General features: G+C 38.7%; 1 protein-coding gene and 1 pseudogene across 1 annotated transcript; both read right to left on the reverse strand.

Annotated features, from left to right (window-relative positions):
• Nucleotides 1–4,946: 4,946 nt before the first annotated feature.
• LOC116729005 (gap junction alpha-3 protein-like) lies at nucleotides 4,947–7,911 on the reverse strand (annotated as a pseudogene).
• A 2,210-nt stretch (nucleotides 7,912–10,121) lies between these two features.
• Nucleotides 10,122–16,048, reverse strand: LOC116728978 (gap junction alpha-3 protein-like). The gene is made up of 2 exons (XM_032577346.1): nucleotides 13,998–16,048; nucleotides 10,122–12,752 (listed from the first exon to the last, which is right to left on the reverse strand). Exon 2 carries the CDS (start codon nucleotides 12,712–12,714, stop codon nucleotides 11,644–11,646), a length of 1,071 nt encoding a protein of 356 aa, XP_032433237.1. The 5' UTR covers nucleotides 12,715–12,752; nucleotides 13,998–16,048; the 3' UTR covers nucleotides 10,122–11,643.
• Nucleotides 16,049–16,181: the final 133 nt, after the last annotated feature.

Genomic DNA, 16,181 nt, shown 5'->3' on the forward strand with positions numbered 1-16,181 from the left:
GTTAGCAACTCTGGGTTGCGTTGGTGAAACCGCTTATCTTTCACTTGTGTGCCATGTTTAGTCATAGCATACTGTATAAATCCGGTGATTCAAACGTCTCCACATTATTTATGCACCGTTTTAGCTCAGGAAGCCGGTGGATAGTGAGCGTGGTCCGGATCAGAAAGCAGGTTCTGGACCAGAACTCAGGGAAGAGAGTTTCTCTCTGTCCCATCATAATGATGAAGAGGTTTTGTGTGAAAATCTGTTCCCCGTGTCGGGAGCGCGCATTGCAAATGGCGGACCTGACCATTTTCACGGCCCTTCTGATCGATTTCTCGGTAAAAACAACTCAGTTAATCATGTCAAGCGTGTAACATTGAGTTTAATCAGCAGCGGTTGTTTACAAAATTGTAAAAATGATTAAATAAACGAGGTCTTTTTACGCCGTTTTGTGTTATTTTAAACGCCAAGAGAACCGGGTTTTTTCCAACTTTTGTCACTTCCGCCTGACAAAAATAAAAGTCAGTCACCAGACAGTTTTCCAGCACGTAGTGTGTATTTCTAATTTCTCATTGCTGATATTAGAGGATGGAAGCTGGCTGATGGCAGGGCACAAAAATTAAGACTTCCTGAAAAGATGAGAGTGTAGACTTTCTGGTAAATCCTGTTCTAATGTAAAGTATGACTAGGCCTGTCGCGATAAACGGTAAATCAATTAATCGTACGATAAATTAAAACTATCGACGTCATTTTAATTATCGGCATTATCGTCTCTTCTGGCCTTTTTCTCTTTCTGTTAATGACACCGAATGAAAAAAGGCTCAACTCCGGTGCTCTCCACTGACCCTCCCTTCCTCATTTCCTTAGTGTAAAGCCCAGCGTGTCGGCCCATTTTCAAAACCTGACAGACCACACATTAGCCGACAGAAATCCTAGGTATAACGGTTCGATCGGGTTCGGTCCTGCCCTGTGGTGTCCAACAATGGGCACAGAATAATGGCTACAAGTCCAGGGAACTAATTTTAAAACCAGGCATTAATCAATGCTTTACTACAATCTACCTGCAATGCATGTGGCTAGTGTCAGCGTAAAGTCCTGACTGAATGAAAATCATTATAACCTATTTACGTCACGTTAACGAAGAACAGCTGAAAAGTTACCGGGTTTATCAACTGCGGTAGCAATTTCGCTCCAACTCCTCCTCTTGTCATTTCTATATTCTTTGCATGTTGAATAAACATTAATGTTGTTTCCACATATCATCTCCAATGTCCGCTGGACTTCGGGTTGCGCCGTGTCAGCTGTTTGGGATTCCCCGACGTAATTTCCCCTCAGAAAGCATAGAGGAGAATCCGCGCTTTCTGATTGGCTGCCTGTCACATTCAACAGGCTGCGTTAAGATCCCAGTCGGGGAAAAACCCTGATTTAGATCGGAGCGGCAACGATGATCTACCGTAACACACCACACAATCTTAGAAAGACCAACGTTTTAAGATTGTCGTAAGGGGAAAAATAGGAGCAAAAATCGTGTAGTGTGAGCTATTGCATCAGGTAGTCGATGTGCCCATCTTCTCTATTTAAATCTAATTATTACTGAAGGGCAACATAATATACAGACTTCATAATCTGCACTCTTTTGGTTGAATGCAGTATTTATTTCCACTTTGGCTTTATGTTGTTTAGTTTTTTTTTTCAAGTGAGTTTTTTGTTAATGGAGACTGAGAATCCATTTTATTTTTGTTTTTGGTTGTTTTGTTTATTTTGTTTATTAGTTCAAGTGTTTAGTGTTCTTTTGAAAATAAAGTATATCTATCTTTGGCAGGAAATCGCATGCATTATTACGTCATTTCCATTAAATCAGTGTAAAAAGGTCTTCAAACAATATTATCATTTATCGCAATAATTTTTGAGACAATTAATCATTGAGCAAAATTTGCTATCGTGACAGGCCTAAGTATGACAGATTACTGGATTAAGGAAATTTCTAGTATACTACATGCTATCACACATAACAATTTTTGAGAATTTGGAAACAGTTGCTCTTTATTTCCCAAAGTTATGCGGGGAGGAGAGGAGAGAATGGATATTTCAGCTGCCTGAAATAATCTTTTCCCCCATCCATAAAATGGAAACAAATTAATTTACCTGCAAGTCTTTACCTGTGTTTATTCCTTTCATCATCAACAATAAATCATGTAAGTTTGAAAACATTTGCTCTTTATTTGACAAAGTTATGAGAGGGGAACCATATATTTTAGCTGCCTGAAATAATCTGTTCCCCATCTATAACATGGGAAAAAATTAACTTACCAACAAGTCATTAATTCTGTTTATTCATCTCATCAACAAGAACAAATCCTGTGGATTTAATAGTATCTTTAATCTTAATTTAATGTTAGATCTAAAATCGGGCATATTCAACGTTGTCTTGGCCGGATTATCACAGCCTGAGGGTTTTTTTCCCTGACTGGGAGCGAGAACGCAGCCTGTTAAATGTGACAGGTAGCCAGTCAGAAAGCGCGGTGACGTAAGAACGGAGGGGAATCCCAAACAACTGACATTGCGCAGTAAATGTTTATTACTAAAGGTCATTATTATATATGTTTATTATACGTGGTTATGTTTATTCAGTTAAAAATGTTAACTACGAATAAACATAACTCACCTCCAAATCATAGTGCAGCAAATAGAGCGGCTGCTCCTGCCGTCTTTTATCAAACGCCTTTTCTTTTTGTTTCGTCTTTTATTGCTTAAAATGAGACCACAGACTATCACTACTGCTTCTACATCGTCATCCGTGTTTGGTTTTTTTTTTTTTTTCCCAAAATATCTTTATTAGAATTTTAGTGGTTTAAACAAACAACTTGATCAGTATGCAAATTGTGGCAACAACAATAGTAGTATTACTGTTCAAGTCAAAATAAAATACAAACAAAAAAGTACAACAAAATGTCTCTCACAATCCTGGTTCCAATACAACCCATCACATATTTTACATATCGTCTTTAAATTGAGATTTTAACAGTATATGCCCTCAAATAGAATTGTCTTTGGGAACTGCAGTTATGTTCTTCAGTCACTTGTACCGTCTTCCGAGATGTTCAGATCCTTGACATACCTAATGAAGGGATTCCAGGGGTCCGTGTTTGGTTATTCTAAATTCACGTATGGTATGTTGGGGGTTTTACTGGATTTTCTTCTGGAATCGGGATGTTCGTGAGTGGAATCGTTTCGTGTGTGATGTGTTGCTTCTGCCGTGTGAACCGATCGAACCTGTTGTACTTTTATCGGCTCTGTGGTCACAGAGGTTTGGAAAATTGGCCGACAATCCTTAAATCGTGCCCTGTGAACCAAATTTAAGACTCACAATATCTACTCCTCTCATCTCGTCTCCACCACTGCTCTAACGCTCTCTGACTCTGGTCGCTATGGTAACGTTTACCTATCCCTTCAAAATAAAATACAGAGGCAACAAAGCTTGAGCTTGTTTTTCTGCAACGAGACGGTCCCTACTGGGAATGATGGGAGACAATGATACCCGAAGTGTTGCTTACTAGCTGGTCACCATATCTTGCATAGCGGGCTTGGAATGTGGGAATCACCTACCGGGATAAATCCATTCTAGTGTCTCTTCTCTGGGCCTTTTCCCCTTCGCAAAGAAACTTTCCAACGACATTTGATCTGTTTATTACTAATTTTGTTGCTTGTGGGATCAACGTTGGCCCGTAAGACGTAACCGAGAGAATCCGGTTAAAGGATTCTCAAAATAAAAGATCCTCCAGACTCAAATAATACATGAAACGGAAATATTTAATTATTTCTTACGCGGCCAGTACCAATTGGTCCACGGACCGGTACCGATCCGCTGCCGGGGTTTGGGGACTACTGCTGTAAATAACAATGTTTTTGACAGTCTCACTTAATTCACATCCATGACAGAATTCGAAGTAAAAAATCTCTGCTGACCAAAAATAACAAAGATATGTTTCACATTAAAAAGACAAAACAAAACAACTTGATGATTCCCAAAACATCTGGGTAAAAGTATTTAGTAAACGGATTAAGCACAATTGAAAACTTCTGAATAGTTGTACACCATTATATTTAACATATGTATAGAACATCAGAAGAAAATATATGCATGTTATTGGTAGCAACCCTTTTGTTGAGCTGGCACCCAGTGGTTGAGATGTGGTGTATACAGATGACCCCAACATGTCAGAATCTCTGAATGGCTTAAAAAGTAATTAGGGTGATTATTTGCAGAAAAGAAATTGTGAAAAAAGTCACATTTTGCACATCTTACCTCTTGCACTTTTGTTAATTTTAACCTTTAAAGCGGCATACAGTGTGATGCAAAAACAATTGTTTCAATTCACGGATCAATTTCATTCTGTCATTTCCTTCTTGTGTTTTCCCCTTTCGCCTTCTTAACTTTTGTTTCCTGATCACATTCTTCCCTCTACTCTTCCAGTAGAGTGGAAAATCACACGCTACAGTGACGTAATGAAACAAGAATAGAAAGAATAGTATGAAAACCGAGGAAGATGGAGAAAAATATAAGGTATCAATCAGAAAAGAACACAACAAATAAACAAAACAAGTGTCATAAAGAAAACTAAAAATATTTCCTCCATTAATGCTCCATGAAATAATAAACGTCTCAAGCTATGTTTGAAATATAGTGATAGCTTGAATTTGTCACTGTTCTAATTACAGTTTATCTCAACTGCTTTGGTGAATTTCTTGAATCATTTTCGACAATTACAAAGCAGAACATTTCTCAACAATTCATACTAACAATAAAAACAGAATGGAAAAGCCAGTTTCTTTCTTAAACATGAACATATCAGTGCCTCAAAATGACAAGTCCTTGTTTACTGTTGTTAACTATGGATTAAGCTTTGATGACAAGAATTGCAAATTGTGATTATGGGAGATTAGTGGCAAGAGACTGGGCAAGATTCACGTTTATGATTTTACTGTAACTTGTGATTCAGAAAACAGAGCACATAGGGAAAAAAAACTAAAGTAGCAATAGGAACACAAGACAATCTCCTTAAGGAAACATGAAGGGATTACGGTGCAGTCTTTCTTTACTTTCCACCTCCTTCAGCATCTGTTTGTGGGTTGTAGACCATTCTCTGATGGTACTGGACTGATGGAAACAGGCTAATGTCCTCATCTTCTTCTGCCTCTTCCTCTGTTTTCCCTCCTAACTCCTCTGTCACAGCCTCACTCCTCTTCTCTCTGGCTGTTGACTCCGTCCAAATCCTTGTCCTTCCATTGTCATAAATATACCATGGTGTTATTTGCCTGTTGATTGTTCATTAGATGTACAATCAATCTATTTCAGAAAACTGGTTGATCTAATGCTCCACACATTTACCTACATTGGAGATACTTAGGACTCACCTCCAAGAAATGTAACATTTTAGGGCAGATTTATAAAAAAAAGTGTAATGGAAATAAATTAAAATATGATTGACATTATGACAACTTGTTCAGGCATATTGCATGTTAAGACTTGTCCAATGAACAGATGCTTAAATGTTGTGGAGGTCAAGACAATTCAACAAAGACCCATATATCACGTTTTGATCAACATGACAAAAGCAATTTAAAATGTAGAAAAAAGCAAAGCATTTCACATAACCACTTGCAACTTGCTCAAAGAAATTAGAATACATTTTTGTGTGCATAGGGGACACAATGATTTGAAATCAATCACACAGTTTTGAGAATTTTAATTAAGAGGCTGAGCAAAACTTCGTTTTTCTATTTGACAGTGAGTCTTTAAACCTAGACGTAGCTCTTCTTGCTCAAATTTTTTTGGAGCAAATGTTCCCTTTTTTTCTTAAAAAATAGGTAGACCAACTCTATCACATTGAGAAGCAGAAATATTAAAGCTACTACAAGCATGAAAATGATGAAGATTGTTTTCTCTGTGGGTCGGGACACATAGCAGAAGACTTTGGTAAGGCAGGGCCATTGTTCACAGGTGTACATCGACTGAAGGCCAAATCCGTACAGGTAGTACTGAGCTACAAAGAAGGCTATTTCCAACAGAATCTTTGAAACTACATTGGCGACGTACATTTTCAGGACTGCACCTTCCAACTGCACTTTAGGCTTACTTTTCGAGTCATTAGGTTTACTTTTCGAGTCATTATTAAAAGATTGCTTGTCTTGATCTTCGTTGGCGTTGCTTGATTTCTGGTCAGTGCGGTTTCTTTGAAGTACAAACCCCAGATAAACGAGTGTTGGTGTGGAGACAAAGATGATTTGCATAACCCAGAAGCGAACATGAGAAATTGGGAAGGACTTGTCGTAGCAAACAAGTTCACAACCAGGTTGTTTAGTGTCACATAAGAAACTGGACTGCTCGTCTTGTCACACTTCTTTAGTGGCTGTTATGAGAACGAAGATGCGGAAGACAAACAGCACCCAAATCCAGACTTTACCAACGCTGGTCGAATGTTCTTGGGCACCCTCCAATAGCTGAGAGACCACACCAAAACCTCCTGATCCCGGCATTGGAAATTTAGCTTTGTCTTAATCAGATCCACCACAGAAAACTATAATGAAAGAGGAAAATGCCTTTTAAATTTGGTGAACTGAGACTGCTTCCTCCAGGTTGGGTGTCAATGACCGCCTTAAGTCATGATGGTGGACAGGAATGGGAGATGGGTAGGCAACTTTGCGACTGAGCCAAACGGCACAGGTCCCATTGTACTTGATTTACTTGGTTCAGGCATTTGATCTGACACTCGTTTTAAAGGCATGTCGGACTGAGAAGAATCCCTTGGAACAATCCCAAAACTTTCTGGTGGAGCGATACCGTCCCCTATGGTGTGGAGAGATGGGAATGTGAAAAAGTTAAAAGCAGGTTTCATTACAAACAAACAAAAATAAACCTTGAATATTTTCTTATTCTGTGCCTTAAAAATGGAAGGTTTATGACTCTGCTGCATAAAAACCAATATACAACCATGTACTTAAACCAGTGCTTCTCAATTCCAGTCCTCAGGCCCCCCTGCTGTGCATGTTTTAGATGTGCCTCTATTCCAGAACACCTGATTCAAATGATTGCATGACCATCAAGTGCTGCAAAAGCCTGTTAATCACCCATAGATTCAATCCAGGTGTGTAACAGAAGGGAAACACCTAAAACATGCAGGGCAGGGGGTCTGAGGACTGGAATTGAGAAACGCTGACTTAAACTAACAGACAAAAAGAGCATTACTGAAAGAGGCTTATGGTAACTTTGCAGCTGCTACGGAGAACTACAGTTCAGGTAGTTATATGTCATCAGGACAGCTATTAATCATAAACTCCACAAATCTGGACTTCATGGAAGAGTGGGAAGAAAAAAGGTCAAATTTTCACGCTTTGGAGATGCTTTTCTTCAACACCGACACACGAGCAGTTCAGAGTTGATGGAATAAGAGATGGAGCTTAACGCAGGGCACTCCTTTAAAAAACAGCTAAAAAAGGTCTAAGAGACTAAAATTGGAAAGGGGGTTCAGCTCCTAACAGGAGAACAATTTCAGACAAGCATGAGGCAGGAGAAATGGGTCTTTAACTGGATGTCCCACATTCAGAAGCTGCTGGTCATCAAAAGCATTCATGCGGGTTTCGACTCCTGATCTCATGTCTCTGCACTATGTCCTTCCCTTTCTATTCACTTCAAATAAAGCCACCAATGTCACAACATCTTAGAAAAAGAGTTCTCAAAAAGTCACAGTGGTCACGTATGAGTACTGATCACATTGTTTCTAATTAACTATGGAGAAAACCCTACCTTTTTTGTCCTAAAGTGGCCGAGCCTCCTCGTCTCTTCACTCTCTCGACTTAGCAATACCAAATCCAGTAAAGAACCTCTTTATTAACCTTCTGCTACAGAGGGAGGTTACTTTGTGTCATCTGTGACACTTCCTCCTTAATCCGTCCTCTAGTTCTTAAGAATTATTACCTTCACTATGAAAGCAACCTGACAACTTAAATATTAGGTGGTTTGTCTCTGCTGTTCTAACACATTAAATGGACAATACGGTGTCTTACAAATCATGATGAACCTTTTTATTTTTTGTCCTGTTACGGCTACAAATGCCAAAAGTTATTACATAGCTCTCAACATTTTAACACATAAGTGTTTAAGCACATTTATATTAAGGCACCTTTTATTCTGATACCCCTAAATAAAACTAAGTGACACCAACTCCCTTCAGAAGTTACCAAATATTTGTTAGAGATAGGTCAGGCGAATAATACCGAATAGTCTATATAATGTATTTTAGCATGTATTAAGTAACTGATCATTGACTTCATTAAGTGTGCTCTACAAATTTAGTTAGAAATATTTTGGCTCAGCCGGAGATCTCAGCAGTAAGAAATGCAGTACGGTAGGTAAAAGTTGACATGCAGGTTTCTAATGAAGATGGAATTTGTTTTCCTTTTCATGCGATAGGTGAGACGTCCAGATAAAGTACCAGATAAACCTGCAGATCACAGAAGGCAGGCATCAGTAAAAGTTATTGTCAGCTACCGTTTTAAGCACATCCACAAACCTGCAGAAACAGGTCTGCACGTTTGTCTGCCATGACATGTTTCTAATAGGACAAAAACAAACCTCTGTAGTTTAATTAAGAATTGTTCAGAGTGTATGAGGAGTTTTCCATTCATTCTATTTTACAATACATTTTCAGATTTTAATCAAATTTGCTATCTGTAAAAGTAAAATGATACTAAATTACTGTTTGATGCCTTTAGAAACTCTAATATGTTAGCATTATTAGAAATTTTGAACATCCTTCTTTGACATCTGTTCAGCTGTCACCTAAGGGAATATTCATACACTGCAGCTTCTTAATGTAACCTATGAAACAGTAAGTTGTGATTTTAAAAATGTTTTCATTTGTGATCAAAAATAGCCTGACCGCCCGATTCTAATCTCCCTTCAGTGCCCCGTCTGGGCTTTCTCCCATTGAAGTGGATTTCTGCAGTAAAATTTCAAACGGGATAATCAGCAAACAGGAGGAGAAGTTGTGAACGATGATATCGATTTTCTTTTAAACTTGAAGTCTGACTGTAGTTTTAGGAATGGCAGCAGAGGAAATGAATGAAGCTGTTCAGTCAGTGTTGGCCACCCTTAATATAAACAGCTGCCTCGTTCAGCTCTGCACTTCTCTCTTAGCTGGGGATGGTTATTTATGGCAGGGAGATTCCCTGCACAGTAAGTTCGTAGTGACGAACAAGAGCATTAAATATATCACGTTAAGATTGGGTAACTCATTTTCACCAAGCAGGAAATAATCGTTTCTCTATAGAAATGTTGCAGCATGAACTCACCATGCAAAAAATTACTTATTGATGATCACAACCATTAGTTTTACCTGTCAGGTTGTAGACATAATCTGCTAAATCTTAAATGTATGCGTTATTAAAAAAAAAAGGGGATGCAGTGACTTGCTACTAATTGACAACTGGATTAGAGTGCTCTGGAAATTTGGGAGATCTTGCATTCATATTAATGAGAACTACAGTAAAGATCCTTCAGTTTCTAAAAAAGAAGAAAAAAGGTCTAACCAACCTGTCAGCGACGGTTATATGGGTGTCATAAAAATGTGGTTTTGTGTGAGATCAGCTAATACTTTAAAGTTCAGCAGACAACATTTTCCAGCGTTTAATGACATTACAGGAGAAAACACATAGCTCCACTATTCAATCTGTCGAGCGTTTTAAAGACAGCGTGACTTCTGGATGTCAGTTGTGGCTGATTTTTCTAATAAGCAGCACTTTAAAAATGTTATAATTTTCCTTATGCAGGAGAAGACACTTGGTCCCCTACCCCCATTTCAGCAACGATACTTCCTCAGTCTGCAGGGCCACTATATATAGCCAACAGACAGGACTCCTTTGCAGTCCCGGCTCTCACCAGTGTATGAAGGCATGTGATTGGAAATGCGTGCATTGACACTGATCTGTGTCTGTCAACAGAGCAGAACTGAACTGATCCTTTGAGCAATTTGTAAATTGTGAAAACCTAATTCAACAAATCCTCACAAATGTATTCTATAAAGGTCTTACAATTTCTTTAATGTACTCATTGTACAAAGTCCTAAAAACTAATATTAATATTCAGCTCTGATCAGAGGTTTTCATACATGTATTGGAGGATTTAATTTTATGATATATAATATGATAATCTTTTTTGTAGAGACCATTAAACTGACTTTTTACGAGCAAATGACACAGTGGAGACACATTGCCTATGACGTAGTCAGAACATCTGCCCCACATTTGCAATAACATCCTTCAAATGGCATTTGAATCAGAGTGTTGAAGTAGCGTACAATCAGAATAAAGACTTCACAGTTTTTTGTTTTTAAGGACTACTTTACAAAAATCCATAAACTCCTTTGGCAATCTTTTATTTTTCAAAGTATCATAGGCATAAGTCCAAAACAAATACAATAAAAAGGCCATCAGATAATATGAACTGCTAGTTCAGAGGTATGTGCTTTTGAAATTTAAAACATCTGCATGCAATGTTTTTGTAAACGGGTGTGATTTTAACAAGACTTTGATTTAAAAAAAACAACAACAAAAAAAAACATTTGATGCACCCAAAAAATAAAAAATCAGTGGTGCTATATTTGGCCAAAAGTATCTTTGGCACAAAAATACATTATTAATCGGAGCAGCTAGACAAAGTAGTGCTGCTGAAAAATCTTCTTAAATGTAATTAACCCTGCTGAAAGCATGCATACTGTATTTTGAAAAATTAATTCAAAGTGGGCAAAAGACACCAAAGTGCCCAGCCAATTGTGGGATAAACTTAGGGAGAAAGCATGGCTGTGGTCAGGATGAGAAAACCACTGTTGACCAACTTATCTACTTTGTTCCTGTATTTGGAGACTTTTGAATCTTCTCTAGCAACTTTTTATTCAAGAAAGCAAATGCGGTACTCAGTGACATAAAGCTGTACCATTGTAAACAAACGGAGAATTCAACTGCAGTAGTAACCTACCAAGGCAAAATATTGCAGAACTAATCAAGTGTACACAAAAATTTGTCCCGAACCAAAAAGACAGCAACCATTTAAGCCAAAAAAACCCAACACTATAAGCTATTAAAATTGTAAACAAACAGCACCATGGCTACTTAAAAATGTCTTAATTTTACATTAAAACTTGTCAGTATTGTAAACATATCAGGAAAATCTCCAACAATAATAATTCATACATTCATCATGCCATAACAGTGCAAATTAACCTGTTGAAAACAATATATAGATTCTCCATGCATCTGAGGATTACTCAGTGATATAGTCAGTAGGTAATGCAGAAATGAAACATCTTAAAGAGATCCCTGAAGTTTACAATTACAACACACAATTGTTAATATCATTGCCAATATTTCATGGATCAAAGTGGTAAATGCAATCAGTTACAAAATATTTTTTTCTTTCTGTCTACTTTGTCAAGATTTTTGACATTGCCTGTAAACTCTGAAACCTTCAAAATTCATCCTACTACTTCTGTTCCCACTGAGTGGTTCAATCTAACCTCTCTGGAGCTAACAGATGTCTAAGACGCATCACATCCTGTGATGGATTTTTCCTGTAGTCCCTGAGGCTTGGGAGGAAACATGAAGTTCTCAGATCTTCAGGTCATCCAACCTGCCCTTGTTGTTGCTGTGCTTGCTGGACTGACTGTTTCTACGCTGGTTTTCCACAGGAGGATCAGTAACAGGACCGGATATTTTTGTCTTCTCTGCATCATCTCCGTCTGATCGGCCTTTTCTCTCTACAGCCATGTTGTCCCTGTTCTGCTTGTAGACTACTTTGCTGTTGTAGGGGCTGTAAGCAGAGTTTGGCTCTGCTATGCTGTACTTTGAGTTTGCAGGAAAGGGCTCCGTCACTGTAGAGTGACCTGTAAAGTAGGTGTAGTTTGGAACGAAAGGTATCACCCCCTCACCTAAGGCCTTGGGAGCTTCCCTTTCCATCTTTGACCTTCTGACGCGAAGACCCTGGTGGCATTTTTTGAAACCTAAATGGTACATTTCCACCAAATTTAGCAGCAGGGACAACGAAGCTACTGCCAGCATGAAAAGGATGAAGACTGTCTTCTCTGTAGGTCGAGAGATGTAGCAGTTCACCACATTAGGGCAGGGCCAGCGGTCACAGGTGTACATCGGCTTCAGCTCAAATCCATACAGGAAGTACTGAGCTACGATGAATGCCACTTCAAAGAGAGTCTTGAAGATAATGTTGAAGACATACGTCCGCAGAAGAGCACCATGCAGACGCACATGGCCTTGGTCGTCCTTAATGGAGGCCTTTGTGGGCTTATTGCTAATTAAGTCTTGTTGTTTTTCATTCTTTATGGCGAGGTCCTTGAGTTTCTCCTTCTCCTTTTCCTCCTTGCGGACCAGGTGAAGGATGTGACCCAGATAAATAAGAGTAGGCGTGGAGACGAAGATGATCTGCATCACCCAGAAGCGGGTGTGTGATATGGGGAAGGTCTTGTCGTAGCAGACGTTTTGGCAACCGGGCTGCTTGGTGTCACATGTAAAGCCCGATTGCTCATCTCCCCACACTTTCTCAGCAGCGGCTCCGAGCACCAGGATGCGGAAGATGAACAGCACCGTGAGCCAGACCTTGCCCACCACGGTTGAGTGAAACTGGGCACTCTCCAGTAGCTTCCCCAAGAAGTTCCAGTCTGCCATGGAGGCTCACGAATGATCAACAAAGCCTGGGAAAAAACCTGCAAGAATGAGGAAAATTCATTTACAATTAGTGCAAAATATATTGTCCAGTAAAAGACAAGAAACTACTGACTGAAAAATAAATAAAATGAATTCTGAGTTCAACTCAATTTTCAATAATTTGGGCCATTGTACATGATTTCAGCTAGTATGAAACTAAAAACCTTTGTTTTACCAAGACTATAGCATTTTAAAGCAGACATTGTTTTTCAGTGAGACTGAATATTTTGTTCAAGCAATCTTGGTTCTAGCCGGTAACTACACTGTAAAAAAAAGATAAAGAAAAAAAACGTCTCCAATTTATGGTAAAATACTGGCAGCTGTGGTTGACAGAATTTAACGTTTTTCTTTAAAGTGTACATAAACATAAACTCCACTCCCAAAGCTTTACATTCCTCTTGTCTTGCATAAATGTCTACGTTGCTAATTTGTTTATATCTTGACACACTTTGTGGAAACAGGTGGGGGCAGGACAGAGGTCAGGTGGCTTCAGAATGACCACAGAAAACTAACCTGTGTCCTAATACAAGGTACAACCGTTTATGCAAAAGCATCAGCTGCCAGACCAAAAACACTTAGACATGTTTCTTTTCTCAGTCTGTGGAAATTTTGATTTTATCTGTGCTGATAAACTACTGTGAATTGTCAAATGATCTTCCGTTTTTCTGAATACTCCTGCTTGTCTTCTAAGCAAAATAAAGAACACACATCTGAAATATTGATCAAATTAATTTTGTAATTAGCAGATTCTTTATAATTAATATTCTCTACTATAATACGTCAGAAAAGGTATTGTATCTTTTGTATCTATTGTAAGGATACTGATACTGATCTCTCATGAAGTTAACCTTTGTTTTTCTCGGTGTGGTATCCCTTAATGTCCAATAGGAACGTCCTGGACGAGCTAACTGTGTGAGACCTGAAGCGGTCTCGGTGAGACTGCTGGGCTTGCCGGGGATCTTGTGACAGCGTGTCCAACCAAACCACGCATGCTGTTTTAAAAATAGTTGCAGTTGTCATTTAAATATGAACATATCAAGAAACACATGGAGATTTGAGTATCTGTTCAAAATACAGACTATGTGGCAGAACTGTGGAATCGGTATTCACAAGTACCCAGCCACACTGTTTAACCTGGACTCCTGTCAGCCGGTAGTCATTGTAAATTTTGTGTTTTCAGAGATCATACAGGTGTTTGATAAAGTAGGACATGTTCCTATCTGTCTACTGGAAGGAAGACCTACCTGATAATGTTCATTTCCCTCAGTCTTCAGCTGAGTGGGACTCTTCACCTCACGGTGGGACAACGTTAGAGGAAACCGGAGCACAGAGGTGATCTTCTCCAAGATAGTTTTCACTGAGCAGTGTGTGGAACTGCCTGGTATTACTGTGACTTTCCCAAAGTGTTTGTTCAGAAGAGGAGCCACAGCTAAACCAGATGAAACGTTTCCAATTTGTTGAAAAGTCTGAGATTTTTCTTTTGAACTGAGAGGCAGCTGAAGAGTCCAGTGAGGATGCAGATAAGTTGACGTGTTGGTGAGCTCTAAATATAATTCACGGTGTGGGGAGTGGCTGCAATGCTAATCTTCTAGTGACATGAACCCCCACTGACTTTGTGGAGCAGCTTCAGGCTCAAGAACTTATCAAGAAATTCAGTCTGAGAATTTAGAAAGTAAATATTTTAATTGAGCGGAATTGCTTTTACAGTTATATTGCCTTACAATCGTATTATGATGTACATTTTTTCACAGTTTTGTCACGCTACAACCACAGGCTTTATTTTATTGTATCAGGAGAGCATAAATGTAATGTGCATGGACTATTCTGTAAAATATGGCCTGTATTTGTGTTCAGCTTCTTTTATTCTCATTCTTTTAATTAAAATCTGGGAGAACCACAAGGCTTTAGAAGCCACCTTATTAGCTGAGAGAGTCCATCTGCATTGAATTTATTCTCAGTATTAAATGCATGTTTTCAGTTAAGGGCTCAAGAATTTGGTAATCATCATAATGAAGATCAACATACCCACTGGATATGTCACAGATGGAGTTGTGGAGAGGTTTGCAGCAGAGTTGGGATTAAATCAGAACACACTAAACACATGAAAAACACACCAAAACTGAGGTTTTTGGCTTAGCTACATGCAAAGAAAACATTACGAATTCCCCATTAACACACACACACACACACCCCACACACACATAAAACATGGTCGTGGCAGCATCATGCTGTCAGGATTAAATAATGAAAACATTTGCATAATTTAACTTAAGATTTATAGTCGTGCGATTCCATTTGATTGAACTATTGAATAACTTTTAATACAAAAATGGTTTCAGGATAATAAAAACCGTTGCTTGGCAGTAGTTGTAATTAGATTTTTTCTTCAGCTTGTCATTAGCTGTCAAAAAGTCAGATTAACTTTAACTGTAGCCAATTTAACAACTTTCAGCTGAAAGGGTCAGCTCCCAATAATGTATGTCATTACTGCAAAAGCTGATTAACTTTTTATTACCTGTTTTTTTTAGTTCTTCTGCTTTATAGGGGAAATTTTTACTTCTACTTCTAGAATCCTCCTGCTTCAGTGTTTCTCATTAATACGGACCTAATAGATGGGGAGGTTTTGGCATGACCTCTCCTGACCCCACAGACCAGGGCATACAGAAAATTGATGGATGGGTGGATGGTTTTGGCATGTTCCATAAAAAGATAAGCGCCACCTTTCCAGACCCAGCTGTCCTCAGGGTCACTCATTGTGGCACACACACTGACCCCCTTACATGGGGCGGCTATTGATAACCTCAGGACCCAGTGCTCAGCTAATTATGAGGACGGCAGCAAACTGAGACGCTTGCTCACAGGTGGCAACATGGGATCTGTCTAAACTCGGTGAAGAAGTTGCTAAATGTGTTAAAGTTTCATTCAGGGTTTTCTCTTTTTTTTTCTTTGTATCGATCTGGTGGCAGCTGAAAGGAGCACAGATCAGTTTTAGCTTTGGGAAGACTGCTACCCTCTGGTTAAATTTGGTATTACAACTTTATTTAGGGAGAAAATACACTGACTCCGCTTATTTAAACTTAAAAAATCCAGATGATAGCTACTTTAATTGCTCTATGAAGGTATTTAGGACTCTTGACATTTTTAGGATGATCCTGTTAGACAACTTGTTAAAGACTTGAGACTCAGGCAAAGGTTCCCCATCCAGTGAGCCTAAACGTGCAGCTGAAGCTATTTAGATATTATAATGGCCCAGTCAAAGTCCAGAACTCAATCAAATGTAGAGTCAGTGGTTGAAAAGACTTAGTGATGTTCACAGATGCTACGATTTGTTACAAAACATAACAAATTGTGAAATCGACTTATTGACATAACATTGTAATTTATCTCAGTTGCGCACAACTTGGTCTATTCAACAAAATCTCAGTAAA

The sequence above is a fragment of the Xiphophorus hellerii genome, chromosome 11, assembly GCF_003331165.1.
Source record: "Xiphophorus hellerii strain 12219 chromosome 11, Xiphophorus_hellerii-4.1, whole genome shotgun sequence".
NCBI classification, from domain to species: Eukaryota; Metazoa; Chordata; class Actinopteri; order Cyprinodontiformes; family Poeciliidae; genus Xiphophorus; species Xiphophorus hellerii.

What these genes read in the sequence shown, in the direction of transcription:
- LOC116728978 (XM_032577346.1), bottom strand. Translation starts at nt 12,714, where the DNA reads ATGGCAGACTGGAACTTCTTGGGGAAGCTACTGGAGAGTGCCCAGTTT.